The sequence below is a fragment of the Mirounga angustirostris genome, unplaced genomic scaffold (genome assembly GCF_029215605.1).
Source record: "Mirounga angustirostris isolate CCGP_5_RB_7025 unplaced genomic scaffold, mMirAng1.0.hap1 SCAF_5, whole genome shotgun sequence".
NCBI classification, from domain to species: domain Eukaryota; kingdom Metazoa; phylum Chordata; class Mammalia; order Carnivora; family Phocidae; genus Mirounga; species Mirounga angustirostris.
The window spans coordinates 30,013,165-30,026,634 of NW_026991713.1; the positions used below are offsets into that span (position 1 = coordinate 30,013,165).

General features: G+C 36.7%; 1 protein-coding gene across 6 annotated transcripts in view; it reads left to right on the plus strand.

Annotated features, from left to right (window-relative positions):
* ATP2B1 (ATPase plasma membrane Ca2+ transporting 1) overlaps positions 1-13,470 on the plus strand; it is a 126,510-nt gene that overhangs the window by 87,427 nt on the left and 25,613 nt on the right. For all 6 annotated transcript variants that reach the window (XR_006790588.3, XM_045872871.3, XM_045872873.3 and 3 more), the window contains exons 7-12: positions 579-617; positions 1,381-1,542; positions 3,231-3,445; positions 5,781-6,023; positions 7,347-7,588; positions 10,057-10,294. Coding sequence is in view for 5 of the 6 variants with exons in the window: in XM_045872871.3 (XP_045728827.1) it covers positions 579-617; positions 1,381-1,542; positions 3,231-3,445; positions 5,781-6,023; positions 7,347-7,588; positions 10,057-10,294 (1,139 nt within the window). In the remaining variant the exon portion in view is untranslated. The remainder of the gene's footprint in view (positions 1-578; positions 618-1,380; positions 1,543-3,230; positions 3,446-5,780; positions 6,024-7,346; positions 7,589-10,056; positions 10,295-13,470) is intronic.

The following is a 13,470-nucleotide window of genomic DNA, read 5'->3' on the forward strand; positions in this document are numbered from 1 at the left end:
AAGGATTAGCTCTGCTTCCTCTTTCTCATTTTCAGTATTACACTGCCTGCTCCAAACAATAGACTCAGTCCCTCCTTGATTACTTTATTGCTTTAGACATTCCCATCTTTGTTTTCTCCAAATTGAAAACTAATTTGGTGAATTATCTTAACTGGTAGTCCTACTGGCCCGTTCTTTACATTCATATTCTAATTTTACTGACTTGCCTCTCCTGTCTTCCCAACATCCTGTGTGCCTGTTGTCTTCGTGACATTTCTCCATTCTTAGAATTACATGTGTATTTAGTTTGAGAACCTCTTGTACCATATTTGGGTTCATTACAGCATATGCAGGAGTAAAGTCTTATGGAGAAATCAAACAAATACTGATGCCCCAAATTATTTTGGAGTATTTCCCCTGGTGAAGACCTGGGGAATGATTGACCCAGCAGGTCATTACAAGCCAAATGCTTTCTAATCTATACAAGTACACACCATTGTGTAACAATTCTGTTAAGAAATGTGAACTACCTCTGCATAATTTAGCATGGCTGTCTTTATTTCTTTTGGAAAGCTTTAATTCCCATTTTGTTCCTACAGATAAGAAACAAGATGGAGCTATTGAGAATCGCAACAAAGGTAAGTTCACAAGGATAAAAAGTACAGTTAGCTTGTTTTCATTATATCCAAAAATATATCTACTGTGTACTGTATTCATCCAAAAGTAGGATACATGTAGCAAGGGAAATCAACAGTTTATGTTAACTTGGGTTAACCTCGCTTCCTGCCAGTGCCTTAGTCATGCTGCCTTTACAATGGCAATAAGATTTTTAACTATGATTTGTGGTAGTAAGCTAAGAAAAATCCAGATTGTAGGTAACTTTCAACTTCAGCACTTGAACTGTTTTAACATTGGTTACTATATCATTGCTAGGAAAAATGTGTAAGAAACAAAGTATAAAACTTAAATGGTTTTTTGCATTTATTTAGGTCTGTAAACATATGTACATTTTTCTATATGGTTTACACATAATGTTCTATTATTGTCATAAGTGGGAGGGATTTATAGTGTTTGGAAATGAATCTTATCAAACACAACATGGGGGAAGAGAAGTGATTTGGTACTAGTTCTTAGTTTAAGGATCCCATGTTTCTTCTTCTGCCTCATCCCTATTACCTGGCACAACATTCTTAAATGTCTGGTTTGAAGATTCACAACCTATTGTCACTATTGTCTTATTTTCTCTGGCTAGACATAGACCCATGCACACACAAAGCTGAATGTTTAAAGCTTTTCTAGTTTCTATAAGAAACTGATTTGTTTCAAAAATTGTTTCAAAATATTAATAGTTTTTGTGTGCCTTTAAAAATGTAGTGAGGTTTTATTTGCTCTTACACGTAGCAAAAGCCCAGGATGGTGCAGCCATGGAAATGCAGCCTTTGAAGAGTGAAGAAGGTGGAGATGGTGATGAAAAAGACAAAAAGAAAGCAAATTTGCCAAAAAAGGAAAAATCTGTCTTACAAGGGAAACTTACAAAGCTGGCTGTTCAGATTGGCAAAGCAGGTATGATATACAGAAGAAAATAAGGTTTTGCTTTTAAAATATGCTAACCTTCTGCTTGAAAATGGTCTTTTGACCCACTTAAGGCTGCAAATTGTTGCTTTGTGAGTGGAAGGGGGTTTAAAAATACTTTCCGTTTTATCCACAGTATACCAGGTCTTTGAGTTATTGCAGATCATCATGATACTATTGCAACTTAGGGACTCTAATCCCCAGTATACGTGGTAGGAACTAACTAATAAGTGGTCAGGTTAGGATTAGTGCCAAAGACTGCCCAGTTCACAAGCCCATACGCTCATCTCTGAATTTCTCAGGATTTCTGGGACCAGTAGAGAGTGCTAGCAGTGTGGGTACTCAGAGCAGATTACCCACTATATTTTATTTTATTTTTTCAAAAGAAAGATTGATTGATTGAGAGATGGAGAGAGAATGTATGTGAGTGAGGGGAGGGGCAGAGGGAGAGGAGGAGGAAGGGAATCCTCAAGCAGACTCCCTGCTGAACGCAGAGCCTAATGCAGGGCTCAGTCTCAGGACCCTGAGATCATGACTTGAGCCAAAGTCAAGTGCCAGACACTTAATCAACTATAAGCCACCCAGGTGCCCCCCAACTATATTTTAATAAAAAGAAATTTCACCACACATTTTGCTCATCTTTTTACTGACTATGAAGAAAATTAGGTATATGTTTTTCTAAAAATTACCATTTACTTAAATTGAAATGCTTAGTTAGAGCACCATCCTGGTGAGGCCAAAGTTACCAAATTGCTATCCTCACTAGAAAACACCTGTTAATAAAACTAGAGTGGAGAAAAGAAGCAGAAGCAGAGCTCTTAGCTAAAAACAGAGCATGCCCTCCAGTATTATCATCCATGTGAAAGAACACGTGGATAAATCAGCATATACTATTAAAATTGCTTAAATTATGTAATTCTACTTCTTAGGAGTATGTTGGAAAAAGTGAGGTTTTGCTTCTGTTCTGAATAAGTTTATCCAATAGCAAATACTCGCTTTTTGTAATATATAGCCAAAGGGTAATACTGCCTCAGTGTTGGGGAAAAGGGTGGATTTAAGATGGTTAGATTATTAGGTGCAGATACGTGGATTTGTCTTATTTTTCAGTACTCATTTGTAATAGGCTAACAAGTAAACAAAACAGGTAAATGGTTTGTAAAACATGAAGCACTAAGGATAGATGAAAAAACAATTGAGAAAATTCATTTTTTTAGTAAAAGACATAGGGTTGAATATTTAATTCCAAGTCTCCCCATTGATCAGATTTTTACCGTCTTCTCTTTCAACAGTAAGCAGTTGCCAATGTATAAAGTACCCACTTAACTCTAAGCTTTTGGTATTTTCCTTGTCGTTGCCTATTATTTTGTCTTAGCTTTAGTAGAAGGCGGAAGATAAAATTAGGTCTAGGAAAGAATCATAAACACTTTCCTACCAGTTCTCCTGGGGACAGGGCTATACTTGGAAGCAGAAATTAAATCTGACAATGCCAAACGATGAGTTAGGTGCAGTTAAAAAAAAAAAAAGAGATAACAGTTTCTCAGAGAAATTTAAGTATTCTCAAACCAGTGGTAATTTCTTGTGGTGGCTAATATGTAACTGACAATGGGGAGTGTCTGGACTACTGAAATAACGACATTTTTTCCTTTTCCTTTTTCTTTTTTTTTTTAATATACTGAAAGGTTTGTTGATGTCTGCCATCACAGTTATCATTCTAGTATTATATTTTGTCATTGATACCTTCTGGGTTCAGAAGAGACCATGGCTTGCGGAGTGCACACCGATTTACATACAATATTTTGTGAAGTTCTTCATTATTGGAGTTACAGTTCTAGTGGTTGCGGTACCAGAGGGTCTTCCCCTTGCCGTCACTATCTCCCTGGCTTACTCAGTCAAGGTAAGCAGAAAAGGGTTAAGTCGATTTACTAAGTTTAAAGCTTTCATTGGTAGAGAAAATTCACACCTGTGGTGACTCTTTTCTTTTTGGTTCTGAAAGGAGTTTTCCAGAAATTTATAGTTAGTTCCCTTTAGAAATGCTGTCACAGCGCCCCCACCCCCCACCCCCCAATCCCCCCAAGTTGAAGGTCTCTATACATCACGATGTATATATACATTTCCTCACAGGGCAGCCTTGACACAAAACCGAGCACAACCCCGCGAAGCAAAGTTCTAGCTTAATTTTCACTGTTACATGGTAGTTATGTTGCAAGTCACATCACCTCCCTTTTCTCCATCTGTAAAATTAAAGTAAGAATGTGTGTCATTGACCTGTGGGAAAACACCATAGAGGCTTCTCTCAAGTTGAACCTTCTCGGCCCTCCTCGTTTGCACTCTTCTACCCTCATCACAACACAGCCGAGCTTCCACACAGTAAGCAGACTCCTGTTTCTGAAATAGAATTCAGCTATATTATTTCCTTACATCATACTGAGAAAAAATCCAAGCTCCCCGTGGCCTGCAGGGTCCGGCCAGTGTGGCCCTGCCGACCTCTTGGTGCTCCTCTGGTCCAGCCTCACCAGCCCTCCCGTAGTTTGTCACATAATCCAGGGCCCACTCACTCTTGCTGTAAATCGCCTGCTCTTACTCTACTCAGTCTCTTCCAGTGTCACCTGTAGTAGTTGACGCCTTTGCTCACTACTGCTTTTGTAATCTGGTTGAAGGTTACTAATTTATTTTAATTAATTTTAGATCTTATATGGAAAAGGTGAATTGGATTTTTAAAAAGGTTTAGCTTGGGCAACTTTGACCTTTCAAAATGGCTTTGCAGGTAAAATTATACTTAATGGGAAGAATGCGGCTCTTGTCAATTTTCTGGTGTTAAATTAGCTATTCTTAAGTAGTATTGCTGATGGTGATGAGCAATATAAATAGTCACGGTTTCTGCTGGAGTTCTCTGATCCTTAGTATTCCAACATATTTTACAATAAACCCGTCAAGATAAGAATATTTTTTGCTTACTGTTTGAGTTTATTTTCTTTTCAGGCATTTAACATCTTTCATTTCAAATGATAAATGTTTCAATGTGATGAAATACAGTGCAGTCACCTATTTGGTTTTTTTTTTTTTTGAAGTTTTGAAATAATTAGAAATAAGTTTTAGACACATCATTTTATCAGTACTGTCAGTTCATCTTGAGTAGTCATCAATAACATTAATTTTTCAATTGATCAAAAAGATACAGGCAGAATTAATTTACATTACTAGAAAATGAGTAAGAGCATTTTAACTACTGTTCTGCTTTTATTAAATATTTAGACTGAATGTTACCAATTAAGTTCTTTTTCATGGAGGTGTGTAGTCTTTCTGGATCCTTTATTAGTACTTTGTGAAATTGAGCACCTGTTTTTTCACTGTAGAACTTCATTCTTTTATCTTCAATATTCATGCAAATCACACGTAATTTGGGAGTTACACCTCTTCTGCATATTTATTTCTTCAAAGAACCAATTTTTGCAGTATCTTGCATATCAGTAGTCACAGAATACACATTGTAAAATAGCTCTTGTCATTTTTAACTCATTCTACATTTTTGAAAATGAATTATCAAGCATTTTAACTTAAATGCCTTTTGGGGCTACTGTGAAAACTCTTAGTTTTTTTTTGAAACTGTTTTGTTCTTGTAAATAAGAGGAAGAGATTATCCTAAGGATGAGAATGCCAGGTGTAGCAGCATATGGAAGAGATAAAAATGACCCATTCTGGTTTTGATACATTATCTCAGTCTATCAGAGTCAAAAAGAAAAAATCAGACAAGCCCACAAGCTCTGCATTTTAACTGATAAAGCTACTTTTTCCTTGGTGATTTGTTTTCCACTTTATAAGGAGACATAATCCTTAAATGTCATATACTTTTACAATGCTGTAAGTACCTCTGTACTTGGAATACAGATTGTCATTACTCTTACATAATGTGAAGACACTTCACAGAGGCTGTTGGAGGCATATAGTCAACATGATTTGCATATGAGTGCAGGTATCTGTATTCATTTACTAGATTATATTATGCATTGGTAAAAAAAAAAATAACTACAGAAAGCTAGTATACCCCTTTAGCTTATTCAAATAGGTCAAATATACTAAAATTCTTCCAGTATTAAATTAATGCTTTATACTGTATATAGCTGGGAGTTTAGTTCTTAATTTAAAGCACTTTACAATTTTATATAATGAGTAGTTTTGTATGTAGCTTAACTAGGTGTTTTTGTTTTGTTTTTTTGTTTTCGTCACCATAGAAAATGATGAAAGATAATAACTTAGTAAGGCATCTGGACGCTTGTGAAACCATGGGAAATGCTACAGCTATTTGTTCAGATAAAACAGGGACATTGACAATGAACAGAATGACGGTTGTTCAAGCTTACATAAATGAAAAACACTATAAAAAGATTCCTGAACCAGAAGCCATTCCACCAAATATTTTGTCCCATCTTGTAACAGGAATTTCTGTGAATTGTGCTTATACATCAAAAATATTGGTAAGGTTTCTTTAATAATTTATATATGAAAATTAATTTTTAAATGTGTAATAATAGACTGTATGTAGCTCTTCAGACCTACCCTTATTGGAGAACTGGATGTGTTAAATTTTTAAAAGTCATATAGTCAGATAATGTATGTAAGTTTCTTTAATACAATTTGCATTACAAGAAAGACCTGTTGATCAACTTATACCTTGTTCACTTGCATTTTCCTCCTCCTATATTTTGAATTTCCCATATTTAGAAACTCTCAAGCCTTATAACAAGTTCTTAATTTTAAATTCTTATTAAGCATATTTTGTGAAAGACCAGGCTATCTTACTGTAGAAAGTCAACTCTCAATTTTCTAGAGAAAATTTTGAAGCCAGATTTCAACTTAAATGAATATGTTCTTATATGTGCTTGCTATATGTTCTGTTTGGTTACTCAGTAGATCCTACCAATGAAGTCAAGACTTTTTGAAACTAACTCAATAAAGTAATTCTAGACTTTCTGCTGCCTTAGAATAAAATATTTTTAACTTTGCAAGTTAAAAGTCTTAACTTGCAACATAAAGTGTGGAATTGCTTAAGTTGATAGGTGTTCTGGTGATTTATGGATGAAGGCCATGAGCAGAATTAATATTACAACTTGTCTAGTGAAAATACGCATGAATTGGATTATTATACTGAAAAGTTATGGGATCCTGGTTCTAGATCTAGCTTTGCCTTTTACTAGCTGAAAGTCTGAGCTTTACTTTCTTCAGTTGTTAAGTAAAGATGATCACATCTGGCCTTATTACTACAGTGATAATTATATATAAGGTGGTATTTGTGAAGATACGATGAAGGAAGTAAAGCTTTTATATACATATATTTAAGGCAGCAGTGCTTTAAGTTTAAAAACTTGTATAGAAGATTTAATTTGAATTATTTAAATGTTCAATGAAAACAGGAAGAGAAAAGGAAAGGAATTAAAATTTATTAAATCTCACTATGTGTCAGGAACCAACTTTAAACTTTACATGCCTTATCTCACTTAATTCTTGGGTCATAAGTGCACCTGTTTTCCAGTTGCTGAAGCCAAGGACCACAGCAGTGGGGTAACTTGCCAAAAATTCACGTAGCTAGTAACTGGCAGGGCTGAGGTTGGAATCCATGCCATTCTCGCCTCCGAGATCCTTCCTACCGTACCTTTTTGTGTCCCTCTTTGAAATGCTGATATTACTAGAAGTTTCCTATGTAGTTTTGTTTTAGAATGTCGCATTCTATTTTACATTATAAGTTAAACTGTCATAGAGAAACAAGATGATACTAGCTTCTAAACCTTTTTCTCTTATAGCCACCAGAGAAAGAGGGTGGATTACCTCGTCATGTTGGTAATAAAACTGAATGTGCCTTGTTGGGACTTCTTTTGGATTTAAAACGAGATTATCAGGATGTTAGAAATGAAATACCAGAAGAAGCACTGTACAAAGTCTACACCTTCAATTCTGTTAGGAAGTCCATGAGTACTGTCCTGAAAAATTCAGATGGAAGTTATCGAATATTCAGCAAGGGTGCATCTGAGATAATTCTGAAAAAGTAAGAGTAAAATGCTTAGATGAATAAATTGCTCACTATAGTTGCTTTATGGAATACCTACTGTGTTGTTATTGTTGCTATTTCCTTTTTTGTGAACATCAGGCATTTGATAGGACCTCAGAGCTTTTCAGTATATTTTAATGGTATCTAGATATTTGCCCATGGTATTCTGCCATTTTTGTACTTCTGCTTCTTTTATTTCATAGTATTTTGCTGTAGGGAAAATGTGCCCATTACATTCAGTCTGGTAGACTTAATAAAGTAAACCTTGATCTTTGCTTTTGGACATGTTGACTCCGTTGTTATATAGGATTATGAGAAATAACGGCCTCCTGGGAAGAAAAACTCATGTCTAGATCTTCAATGCCACATTGTAGATAGTGAGCTCAGAAAATGTGATGAATGAATTTCAGATAAGTTCTTAGAGTAGCAGAGCATTCACCCTAGATCTTAAGAATTCTCCTTTTATATCAGAGTGAGGTTTTAGGTCTGTGCTGCTGCACTGGGATACTTAAATATTTCCTGTCATTTTAAGTGGTCGTTTTTCTCTTTTATCTGTCCTTTCACAGACGAGTAGTTTCAGTTTTGACATTATACACTTAGGTATAATTTCCCTAATGTTTGTTACTATAGGTGTTGAAATTATTTTGGTTTCCTTAATTCCAGTAGAGAATTTAAAAACACAATTTAAGAGCAGCCCATTGGAACTTGTAACATTTAAAGAATGTTTACTTTTAATTTGCTTATATGTAGCTTATAATCCAGTGTTATCTTGCTTGACAGATTATATTCTAACAGGTTTAAGAGACAGGTCTATAAATAAATTACTGAAATGGCAGCACATGACAGATGGTTACAGAGTTTTAAGATGAGATCATTGTCATATGAAAGATACGGCACTTCAGATAGGTTTTGGTATGAAGTGAGAACATCAAGGTGAAGGAAGCCACGTCAAAGGGAAGGAGGTGGGAATACACGGGCCATATTGGAGAGTTAGCAAGTCGCATGGTTCAGCTGGGTAGTCATGTGCCTTTGTGACACACAGGCCACACAGAGCCTCTTCCCTTTATTGAACCCTTGGTTATCTGTTGTCAGGGTGAAAGGTTAGAAATCTGTCTCATCCATGTCTTGCTGAATAGCAGATAGGTGATACAGGAGAGATTTTTGAATCAAAACCAAATCAAGCTTTTTGACCACCAGCTCGGTGACAGTGAAATAAAATGATGCATGTGAAATATCTAGCTTGCAGTCTGATAGGTAATAGTCCCACAGTAATATGTACATTTTGTTGTGGGGGCTCTTACACGTTAGGCTAAGCAGGAAAAATTAAGTGGGCAAGAGGATGTAACCGGAGTATTTTTTTCATCAGGTAGTAGAATGGCCAAATCTGTGATTGAAGATAATTCTTACATCAGGAAGTAAGGTGGGTTGGAGGGAAAGAAAGGATGGGCTGGAGACAGATAATTCATTTAAAAAGCTATTACACTAGCTCTAGCTTAAAGTAGGAGCCAGGAGAAGGCAGCAGCAGGGGGAACAGCAAGGAGAGGCAACATTTAGGAGGCTGTTAAGAGGCCCAGTTTCGGGACTTAGGAGCTGATACTGTAGAGGTGATGCAGAAAAAGGAAGTGTTCAGGTGAGACTTTTAGATTTACATTGGAATTGTTGGGGCTGATGTTGATGTTGAGGAGGCAGCGTTTAGACTTGCACGCAGTAGATCTAAGGTGTCACTACAGCATCCAAATGGAGCTCCTCAGCAGTGATGGTGAGCTTTGGAAAATCACCAAAACAGAAGTTGTGCCCAGACGCAGGAGGAGGCGGCCTCACCAAGGGAGAGGAGCAGAGAAAGGAGTCATGAAAAAGAAAGTTTAACTAGAGAAGTACATAGTGTGACTTTTATTTACTACATAACTGAAATGTTGGTAGTTAGTATCACTGAAAAGTAAAACTATTTTGGCATTCTCTCTCTCATTTCAGTAGAATGCTTACTTTAACAGTAAGTTTTTTTCTTTCATGGTTAAAACAATGTAGGTGGTGAAACAGCATCTCAGGTAAGGGGTTGATTAAACTTGACTTTTTACTTTAAAAGAAGACTATTTGTGAATTTTGTGTTCAAGTTAATGCCTAATTCTGTACCAGAATGGACAGGTGTGTAGTTTATTCTCCTCTGCCACTAGGGGTTCTTTGTGAAAATTTAAAAGCATTGCATTTCCAAGAGAGAAGGTTTAGAGACTATCTAGAGTAACTGATAAAGTGGAGAACTATAAAGTGAGAACCATAAAAAGTAGAACTGTTGTATAAAGGGGAGGGTAAAAAGCCAATGTGATTTAAGTCTGTGGAAATGCAACATATGTGATCCTCTAAATTCCAGATGTCAGATCCCATGATTTCTAGCCCTTCCAGTTCACTTAAATGGCACTAACCATTATTTTTGTTACTTACTGATGTTTGGATTCAACATTTCCTTTTAGGTGTTTCAAAATCTTGAGTGCTAATGGTGAGGCAAAAGTATTCAGACCAAGGGACCGTGATGATATTGTAAAAACAGTGATTGAACCAATGGCATCAGAAGGCTTGAGAACCATATGTCTTGCATTCAGAGATTTCCCAGCGGGAGAACCTGAACCAGAGTGGGATAATGAAAATGATATTGTCACCGGTCTTACGTGCATTGCTGTTGTGGGGATTGAAGACCCTGTGAGACCTGAGGTGGTGAAACGTTCTGTGCTTTTTCATGTGCAGATTCTCTTAACCCTAGGGGATCCAGGCACTGACTGGAACCAGCTTTCTAGTAACATTCTTGGTGTTTGTGATTTTCTTTCTTTTTTCCTGCGTGAATCCAAGACAGGTGAAAAAATAGTGCTTGCGATGTATATGCTACTTATTGACGGTTTTTAATTAGACCGCTTCTCTTTGGGATCTTACGTACTTGACAGCACCATAACCTAGCACAGTGCCTTGAGCTGCGTAGGTTTTTCAGTTGATATTTGTATTAAATTCCAGATGCATTAAGTTATTTGTTTTCATGGTCTCTAGACCACCACTGTTGAGTAGAACTTTCTTGTGATGATAGTTTTCTCTATGTTGTTCCCACAGTAGCTCCTCCCCACATGTGACTACTGAGGTTTTGAAGTGTGGCTAGTACAACTGAAAAACGGAATTTTTAGATTTAATTTGAATTTAAACATCCTGTTACCTTATTTGACAGCATGCAACTATACACTTTGCTTTTTCTCTTTAAGTCCTTTATTTTAAAGTTTGTTTAGCACCTGTGTGCCAAGCATTATACTAGGGTATATTCCCTGGCCTCAAAGAAGTCATTCTTGGGTGGGAATGGACAAACATGTAAATATAACTCAGGATGTTAGTACATTGTTAGATTTATCCGGAGCATGTTATATGGGCACAGAACATGAGCCCCCAACTTTGTTTAAAGCAATAGCATCTTTTTAATTAATTCTTACTGTGTGCCAGATAACTATGCCAACTGCCTTACATGTGTTATTTCATTTAATATTCACCTCTGTGACTTACTACTCTCACTTAACAGGTGAAAAAAAATCGAGGTGTATAGAGGTTAGCTCTAGACCATAGAACTAATCAAATCTGGTTTTGTCTAAAGCATGTGTACTTAAAAGACGCTATGCTCTGTTAATCACTGAAGGGGTCAGGTAAGACTTCTGGGAGGTTAATTACCTGATCTGAGTCTTAACGGATGCGGTGTTAGCTGGACCTCAAGGGACAGGTGTAAGCACATTCTGAGCAAAGAAGCAACATGAGTAAAAGCACAAAGGCAAAAAAGCAGCTTTTGTTCAATGACTATCAGCTAATTGATTCAACACCCAATGTGTAGTACCAGGTACTTTTTTTAGGAACTGGAAATACTGCAGTAAGCAAAATAGTCATGCAGTTTATCTTCTAGAGAAGTAAGACAAACAGACAAAATGATAAATACTTGGACAGTATGCCAAGTGAAAATATATTCTCTAAGGAATAAGACTTGGTCCCTGCCCTCAGGGGCATTACATTCTGGCTGGCATATGGGGGGAGTTGGGAGGGTGATAACCAGCTATGACAATTACAAGTGTGAAAAGGGCTATAAAGGATATGCTCAGGGTGATGAAATTAGGTAACTTAGAGAGACCACATTAGGAGATCTCTGAAGATAAGACATTTGAATTGAGATCTGATAGCTGAAAGGGAGCCAAACATATTAATAGCTGCAAGAAGAATATTCCAGGCAAATGGAACAAAAAATTCAGAGAGAGGGCTGAGGATGAGAAAGTATTAGCTATTTATTTCAAAGATAGAAAGGAGGCTAATATGGCCGTAAGTGTGGACAAGAAGGGGCAGATAAGATTATCTTTGGTCTTACAAGACAATTAAGGTTCTGAATTTTATTCTAAAACTAGGTAGGACGTAATTAAAGAAATTCAGGCTGGGAAGTAACATAATTTGTGTTGTTAAAATACTGTTTTGGGTACTGTGTAAGAAATAGAACAAGGAAGCAAAGCAGGGAGGCCAGGAGATTATTGCAGTGATCCCAGGCAAGAGATGATCATGGCTTAGCACTACATATAGTGTGGCAGGGAAGATGAAGAGAAGGGGATGATTTCAAGTGGAGGTAGAACCAATAGGAATGAATCTGTTGGGTTTGGATATACTATTCTTGACATTGTTGAGGTGTCTGAAACATCCAAATGTATGTCACGTAGGCATTTGGACCTACTAGCCTGAAAGTAAGCTAGGCTGGGAGACTCACCTGAGGGGCTCCGGGAGATCTCCTGAGGGAAGTATAGCTCCACGATTAGATGTCTTGCAGAGGAGGGACAGTCAGTCTCCTTGCATCTCTAGGTGAGTGGTAAATGACACTACCAATGGAATAAGAGAATCAGAAGCTGCAGCCTATTTAGAAATGTTGAAATATCCAGGTGGGTAATGTTTGCTAACCGTTGGTCAAAAGGAAACCAAAGTTTTATACATTGATTTATGGCTTAACTCTTACCTAAATGTAGTATTAGAATAGGGTGTCGACAACTTTTGTCCTTTGGAAAATAGATTGCTGTTATCATGCTCTTGGCATTGATAAAGAGTTTCATCTTTTTTTAAACATGAAAGTGGCACTTAATTTTTTTAGTATCACAAAATGAGATGGATATTTTGAGACTAACGTGAGACCATGTAATATAAAGCAGGCTTCTCTGTGTGGGTATATGGTGGACTGCATTTCTGATACAGAGAATTTTGATTAATTAGCTATATAGAATAAATCCAGCTTTATTGAATTTGCATAGGTACTTGAACAAGGTTCTCTTCAGTTTCTTATCTGTAAAAGTGGAGGTGGTTTGTGAGCTTTATGTGGAGGTATTTGGTATAGTTAGTGGGCCATTAATAAATGTTAGTTTGCTATTATTTGCCACATGGTTTTAACCCAAGACCAGTTTCTCTCTGTTACTCAATGTCCCTCTATTCCAAATGCTCTCAGGATACCACATAACCAGTGAGTGCTTGGGTAGACAATTTTGGGTTACTTTTTATCTCAAATGAGATATCGGGATATATATTACATTTTATACAGCTAACCAATGTTTTCAAAATCAAATATTGATTTGTTTTTTAATGTATATGCTGTACAAAGACACAATTTTGTCTAGATAGGTCATGAAAGGTGCTTCCAGAGACATTACATTTAAACTGTATTTATAGTAGAAGTCATAAACCTTCAGCCTGCAAGGCCAGATTTAGCCTTCAGTCAAATTTTCTTTGGACCGTGTGGGTGTGGGTATGTGTGTGTAAAGCATTATGTATTGAGAGAGCATACACAAATGTAGGTTTCTGCTTTCTCTTAAAGTGGTAGGTTTTGTCAACAATGGGCATTTATTCCA